Here is an 8,277-nt window from a genome sequence, read left to right on the forward strand (position 1 = left end):
AACTTGCAATCTTCTGTCTTTACTCCTTGTTTTTAGAAGTATTCTAGCCAGAGAAGCCACACAACAGGAGCACAACCATGACAGCACATCACATCACCTGGCTCCTTCATGAAGTGAAAGAGGAAGTTTGGGCATGGTAAGGCAAGTGTCTCTCCAGCATCTGCCTCCGACCAGCACAGCAATTTGTCCCAAGTTCTCTTGCAACCTCAGACAGAAAATAAAATATATTTTTAAGCATAATTATATTTAAATAACACAAAAAAACCCTAAAAAAACCCCCAAAAAATCCAAACCTTTTTAAACTTCGACACTCCACCTTTCACGTATCTTAAAAAAACAGTTTAGCACAATATTTATTCTATAGTGAGCAATAAACACCTTCAGAGGAGCATTTAATCTACTTCAGTTGGGCACCTTGTCTTAGACTGGGGTGGGTTTCGGGAAATAAAGCAGTAAATGAAAATGTATTGTGGAAATGGGAGGGATAGTGATGCTGGAAGAAAGACCAGATAACAGTTCTTGCTAAGGATTTGTTACAGGACTTGTTAATGTATTTTTAAAGATCAGCACATTCTCACCCAGCAAGCATGATGCCATCATAGCATCTAGCTGGGGAAGGAACAGGACAAGTACACAAGGATTCACTCAGATCGATTGACTATCCAGATTTGAATGTGAAAAATAAAATGTAGAAAAAAAATTTCCAAAGAATGAGAATAGATAGAAGAAGAGGTGACCAGACAACAAGGATGTGGGACAATAAACAAAACCTCAGACTTGCACATTGGCAGCATGGCTGTGTCCTGGGTCTGGTAGGGTGATGCTTCTCTGTCATTCTTTTCAGCCCTCACACCTGGATACCTGGTGGTGTTGCATTTCCATGCTCTTCTGAGTCTTTCAGACATTCAGCCTCTTTTTTCTTCAGCTCTGTCATAAAATCACATTCTGGGTGGACATTGCCAACAACCTACAGGGAGAAGTTTCAGGTCATTAGTAAGAAGGTGTTGGGTAGGATTTCATGAACCATTAAGTCCAGACCTACTTTTGTAATTAATAAGGCCATGTTAGTTGCAAAGACATAGAACACTATCTTAGGGTATGATGGTCAAAGGGTACTACTGTCCCTGCATAAATTGCAACCCTTTTGGCAGATAAACCCAGCTGAGCTCTGTCAAAGGCAGTTGAGCTGTGCTACCTTCCATCAGAGTCAATCCTTAGGCACTATAGCTGTATCAGGATGCTAACTATAGCTTTGTACTGGAAAGTTTATAAGGATTTTCTGGCTATGTTCATAAGGAAAGTCTTCTTTGTTAGGGGTCAGGTTTGAGTGCAGAACTAATTTGCACCCTGACTATAGCCCTGGCTACATCTGGGCCCAGGGAGACAAGAGTGCACTTGGACAGGCTCCTTTTCTTACCAGTGACTGGCCCAGCACTGCAGGGCATTCTGCAGAGCCCATCTGCTCTTCAGCTTAGACATGCCTCTGCCAGCCTCCAAAGAAGTATCTTGAAACCACACACAGTTGCTGCAAAATTGTCTTCTGAGTGAGCTTTTCACTCAAAATGGAATGAGTCTGTTCCCTCCCTGTTGCCATCTGCCTTTCTTTACACAGGGTGGGAGGCAAACCTCTTTTCTTTGGAAAAAAAAACCACACCACAGCACCAAAGAATTTGCTGCTTTGCTGTGCTGGTGTAGAAAGAAAAAAACAAAAAAAAAAAGCACCTAGTGTTTAACAGCAGGAAACTTTGGGTTGCTTCAGTCCTTAGTTAGACTTGTGCTTACCTGGACACGAGAGAATTACAAGAGATCCAGAGATCCTTGGCCACCAAAAGACACAGTTTGCTGTTACACACCACAACTGCTGTGGGTGTACCCACCATGAAGAAGTACATGTATCTGACCTCCAAATAGCAGTTAGAAAAGTATTATGTGCCTTGTCCAACCGTTGTCCCCAGCCCAGAAGACCAAGTGTCATCAGAGACACTCTCACCTTAGCTCTGTGCCCTAGTGATGAGTGCTGGGGCTCTCTGTTATGTGTGAATATAGATGTAAAAACACAGAGTTACACAACAGAAAATGAACTCAGGATGAGACTTGCATGGTGAACAGGTGGCTGGCATATGGCTCAGTATTTTTTCTACCCAGGGAAGATTAATATTCAAGGAAAAGAAATAGCTGGCTCTCAGTTCATTCAGAGGGCAGATCATATCATTCCAAGAAGCTGGTGTTTCCCCTTCATGTTAATGTCCATATCTCATGTTGGTCTGCAGAGCATTTCAGCTGGGAATTGGCTAACAACTTGAGGTCTGAGGCTTCTGGAGAGTGATAGATTAACTGCACAGCCTTTGGTCTTCTGTGATTTGGACCCTGGCAGTGGAAAATGGCTGTGACCATCTGTCTGCCATTCAAGGAGCTAGTCTGCTTCTCATTTGCTGTACTCTTAGGAGGATGTGCTTTTCCTGCCACACTGTCAGACAGCAGTGCCATGGATTGGTTTAGGGAACTACTGATGAGAAGGACCCCATCCTCAGAGGTAGATAGGAATGGATGGAGCAGAGCCAGCCATTGCTCAGCCCCAGGAGGTGGAAATCTGTCATGTAACATGGCTCACTGATATGAGCTCCAATCAGTAAAAACAGGTAGTCTGGAGAGACCTTCCACTCCCTCTCACCAAGACATGCACTGATAGGCAGGATGACAGAAAACTGGCATCTGTCATGATCACCTTTGTTCACTTCATATCTCTTCTCATGCTAAGCACATATTCTTCCCCCCTTATACTCACCCTGGACAATAAAATTCATTGATGCTGAAAAACTCACTATCCATCCTGTATGGCAGCTATTGCAGAAAGTGACTTTATTAGTCAGTAGATAAAACTGTCATCCCTTTTACTGAAAAGCTATTTTACAACATTCCCTTGGTTCAGTGATCTGTGCACAGAAAAAACTCAGTAGGCAGGAAATGTACCCATTTGCACGGTCCTAAATTATTTGTCCTGGCACAAAAATGACTAGGTTTTGCCTGTAAAAACTGTCTTGAACTCACTAAAATGTTTATGGCAAGGACAAAGATTGTTTGGCTTATTCAGCAGTCCAGGAAACTTCTTTTTTCCTTTTTCTACTTTTTCTTTCTAAGTCTCCAGTCTCATGAGATCACATTACCATATGCAACTCACATGAAAAGGTATGATCAAGTGGGAGGTATTTAAATTATTACCTCTTCCTTAAAGAAGACCTCACCTTAAGAGATGCTCTTACAGTTTGTATTCAAGCCAACACTAACCACTGCTTGAATAAACACTGCAAAATCTGCTATGAAAAAAATTCAGGTAACATAAAGAAGATCCATTCCACTCCTAGGCTTTGTTCTAGATATATCCTTCCCCCTAGATCATTTCACTTCCTTTAGCAGATAATTTCCAAACAGCTCCAAACTCTTCCCAAGCCAGGTGTAGAATGAGATTCCACACTACTCTGAAAACACCTATAGACTAAATTTTTAATCTTCTTTTCTTCCTCCTTCCCTTCTGCCCACTTTGGGAAGCATCAAACAATGGGATAGAGGTATGACCCATCACTTAGGACTAGAATAAATGTCTGTGTATGTGATTCAGCTCCCTTTGGTGTCTACACCTACAGAGACATCATTATCTGATTTAATTATCTTAGGTTCTTTTAATGAGCATTACAGAGAGTTTAGTATTTATGTGTATAGCTCAATTGAATTATTGTATACATTTACTTTTGGATGGAATGACCTGTAGTTTAGGCTCAATTTGCTAGGATTTCCCTGACTATTAAATCCATGGTTACTTTCTAAATATCAGCTTCAAAACATACATGTCTCCTTTTAAAACTGTGCTGTCACCAGCTGAATGGTTCACATTTTGAAGAGTCTGGTTAAAACGTTAAAATGCTGTTTTTTCCACCATTTTCAACTCAAAGAAGTGTTGTTTATCTTTTCTCTAGTATAACAAAATATGCAACACATTCTAGGAGATTTTTCTCATACACTTACCCATAAACATGCTTTTGATCAGTGCATGATCATACTGTTACCAATTCAACTTTAAAGAATAAATTGCTGTTTCTCTTGGGTAAATGGAACAGGTTCTCACAGAGTTTCATTGATATTATTAACTATTAGAACTGGATGCTGATATTCTACTTAGGAGCACTCATTCTAAGTTGGTCACACTACAGGGAAGTGGGGTTTGTCACACAGATGACACAAAGGAAATCATACCTTCAGATCAGTAAAAGGTATTTTCAGTCATTGCACAGTGTTTTATTTCTTATGACCCACACAAAACTGAGCTGCTGGGTCACCCCTCATGAACTGCTCCTTCAGAGAAGAGATTTCCAGGGGCAAGGAAAGGTTATAGCAGAGGGCAAAAGAGGAAGACACTGAAAATTTAGTTGCTCTCAAAAGAAATATAATAACCTTTCCCCATTTTTTTCACAGACCTTTTCTGGTATCTGGGTGATCCTGAATTCTGGTTTTCTACTCATTGTCCAAAGAAAAAAGTCAGCAAGACCTCTAGGTTTTCAAATGAAGTTGGATGTTTCTAATTCTACCACAAGCACCTCTGCTGTTTCAACTCATATTTTACCTGTAGCATCTCTGCTGTTTATACGTTAAAGAACATGAATGTTATCAACAAGGCAAATGAAATTGTAACTAAGAAGTTTGTGTAATCTGAATTTTAATAAAACTCCAGCAAAACTCAGCTGCTTTGGTGTAACAGCTCTCCTCCAGTTTCTTCTTCTTTGATACTGTCATTTAAAACCTACACACAGAGAAGGGGGTTCTGCCAAATATGTTGTTTCTCCTTCATGAGTGTGTGGCAAGAAAGCAGTGAAATGCAATGAAACAGAGATCCTGCAAAGTGTGTCCCTTCTGCCACTCTTCACACTTTTCATAGCATCTTGCCTTGTTTCACTGGAATTCATAGCAAACAAAGAGAAAAGAGACTCATGCAAAAAGGAAAGCTCTATCTGACCATCTGCACCAAGAAGAAAATGAACAACTCTTGAAAAACAATGAAGGAAAAGCAGGTTTTCATGCAATTACTTACAAGCACTGCCAGACTCAGGGTGCACAGAGCACAGTGGTACAAAGCACTCGAGTTCATGTTCCAAAGCAAGAGCCAGACTTCACTTCTTTAGCTTTTTTTAGCATCTTTCACCTGCTCTTTGACTTCCCTTTATCCTGTCAGTTGCTGATTTGAAGCATTTATCTTTTTACACAGCAGTGACGTAACAATACAGTGAAGTGGGAAATAAATATTAACAAGTCTCTAAACTGTCTATTACCTGCTTTCCATCTTTTATACTTTACTGCAGACTCACAGACTGGAATGAATGAAGGGGTTGTTGTTCCCAAGATTGTGTACCTCCTGGCAAACCCCTTTTTCTCTCTTTGTGGCACAAAATTATTTTAGGGGGGATGGATAGATTTAAATGCTGTTAATCCTGTATAAAAACCAGTGTGACTGACATAATAGAAATCCTCTCCTAACAGCTAATGTAAGTCTCATTCTAATAAAAGCTATTTCATAGTGTGATATCAATGCATCTCTGTGTGCACATTTTTATGGAGTATGACCCTGATACTGTATTTTTAAATGAAGGATGAAAAACTAGTCACAGGCAGGTGACCATAAATTCTTCTGGGTACCTGTTGGACATTGATTTGAAGGCAAAATTCACAAGTGAATCTTCTCACCTTGAGTCAGACTTCAGAAAGTTCAGTGTCTAAATATGAACCAGTCATCTTCTCTGCCCAAGGTATAGAGATGTACACACTCAGCTCATCCTTACATAAGCTTTAAGACAGGCAAGATGAATCCACTCCAGAAATAACAGTTTCACTCAAAGCTAAATGTTTAATGTCTGGATGTCAGAAGGTCAGTTGTATTTCAGCTGTGCTGTATCTATATGAAAGTTTGTCTTCCAATGAATATTGTATTAAGAAGGACTTCAAATTTCATATCAACATTAGGCAAATTTTAACATTGTTAAATCAGAGACATAAGTTATGAAATACCTTTAAAATGTTGTTCCTTACTCCTCTATTCTCAAATCGTGCTATTCCTCAAAATCAATTCTAAACCTCAGCTCCCATCTTCCCACCATGGTCCATCCTACAACCTTGTTTTCACCCCTGACACAGCTTTTGCTCTATCTTGACTGGCTCATTATTATGCAGCTAAATCAAATTACTTCTTAGTGCTTATCTATACAGGTTGGGTAGAGGAATGCTGAGACCTTGGAAAGGAGCCTCCCACCTCCTGGAGTCACCACAGCCATGAGGAAACAAATTTGTACTTATGCAGGGCTCAACTACACTTGGAAACATCTGTGGGGATGAAGCCTTCAGGGTTTGATTGTAGGATGGAGGTGTTCAAGAAGCATTTTGATGTGGTGCTTCAGGATATCACAGTATCACAGCAACACAGTTTCATTCTGGTTGGAAAAGACCTTCAAGATCATTGGGTCCAACCACTACCCTAACTCTGCAGTGTCCACCACTAAACTCTGCCCCCTGGCACCACAACTGTCTTCTTAGATGTCTCCTAGGATGGTGGCTCAACTGCTTCCTCAGACAGCCTGGATCACCCAGTCCAACTCCATATACTTTAGTGGCTGTGGTAGTTGGATTAGAGTTGAACTTGTTGATCTTGAAGGTCTTTTCCAACCTAAGTGACTCTATGATTCTGTGATTCTATGGAGCTGTGAGGGGCCTGAATAGTAGCAGAAGGTGTCTGGGGAGTTGAAGTTGGCAAGCTTTCCTTTCATTGTGTGCACCACAATTGATTTCATTTTTCCCCAATGCCTTCTACATTTCCTAAATTAAGCAATCTTTCAAAAGGCCAACAAACACAAAATTAGAGGTGTATTCCTAGTGATTTTCAGAATCTAGTTCTAGAGGATGAAGTTGTAGCCCTTGTAAATTAACACTTCTAAGTGTATTTATCATGGGAAACTCTGAGATTTTTCCTAACCTCATTTTAGAAGCTACAGAATCTCAGGAACTGAAAGATCCCCCTGTAGAAGTGTAGCATGGAAAAATCTCAGCCCATGGTGTTAAATTTACTTTTTTCAGCTGGTGAAGTTAAGAAAAAAAAAAACTGGTAAGAGAACTTAAATCACAATGTCTTAATTCACCATATCACAGCCTTTCAAAATGTCTGGCAATAGAATTCAGTTCCTACCAGTGTTTTGCTGATTACTTCAAGTTATTATTACAGTAGATAAACAACCTGAACAGTTTCACTAGTCAAGGTGCTTTAAATACCTTTAAAATGTTGTTCCTTACTCCTCTATTCTCAAATCGTGCTATTCCTCAAAATCAATTCTAAACCTCAGCTCCCATCTTCCCACCATGGTCCATCCTACAACCTTGTTTTCACCCCTGACACAGCTTTTGCTCTATCTTGACTGGCTCATTATTATGCAGCTAAATCAAATTACTTCTTAGTGCTTATCTATACAGGTTGGGTAGAGGAATGCTGAGACCTTGGAAAGGAGCCTCCCACCTCCTGGAGTCACCACAGCCATGAGGAAACAAATTTGTACTTATGCAGGGCTCAACTACACTTGGAAACATCTGTGGGGATGAAGCCTTCAGGGTTTGATTGTAGGATGGAGGTGTTCAAGAAGCATTTTGATGTGGTGCTTCAGGATATCACAGTATCACAGCAACACAGTTTCATTCTGGTTGGAAAAGACCTTCAAGATCATTGGGTCCAACCACTACCCTAACTCTGCAGTGTCCACCACTAAACTCTGCCCCCTGGCACCACAACTGTCTTCTTAGATGTCTCCTAGGATGGTGGCTCAACTGCTTCCTCAGACAGCCTGGATCACCCAGTCCAACTCCATATACTTTAGTGGCTGTGGTAGTTGGATTAGAGTTGAACTTGTTGATCTTGAAGGTCTTTTCCAACCTAAGTGACTCTATGATTCTGTGATTCTATGGAGCTGTGAGGGGCCTGAATAGTAGCAGAAGGTGTCTGGGGAGTTGAAGTTGGCAAGCTTTCCTTTCATTGTGTGCACCACAATTGATTTCATTTTTCCCCAATGCCTTCTACATTTCCTAAATTAAGCAATCTTTCAAAAGGCCAACAAACACAAAATTAGAGGTGTATTCCTAGTGATTTTCAGAATCTAGTTCTAGAGGATGAAGTTGTAGCCCTTGTAAATTAACACTTCTAAGTGTATTTATCATGGGAAACTCTGAGATTTTTCCTAACCTCATTTTAGAAGCTAC

At 40.4% G+C, this 8,277-nt stretch overlaps 1 protein-coding gene across 1 annotated transcript in view; it reads right to left on the minus strand.

The window, feature by feature from the left end:
- Positions 1-5,137, minus strand: part of GHRHR (growth hormone releasing hormone receptor) — a 19,554-nt gene extending 14,417 nt beyond the window's left edge. Inside the window, exons 1-3 of the mRNA XM_009997335.1 lie at positions 5,081-5,137; positions 862-967; positions 98-205 (exon numbers count right to left, since the gene is read on the minus strand). Coding sequence (XP_009995637.1) covers positions 98-205; positions 862-967; positions 5,081-5,137 — 271 coding nt within the window. The remainder of the gene's footprint in view (positions 1-97; positions 206-861; positions 968-5,080) is intronic.
- Positions 5,138-8,277: the final 3,140 nt, after the last annotated feature.

This window comes from Chaetura pelagica, unplaced genomic scaffold, assembly GCF_000747805.2.
Source record: "Chaetura pelagica isolate M959 unplaced genomic scaffold, ChaPel_1.0 scaffold184, whole genome shotgun sequence".
NCBI lineage: Eukaryota > Metazoa > Chordata > Aves > Apodiformes > Apodidae > Chaetura > Chaetura pelagica.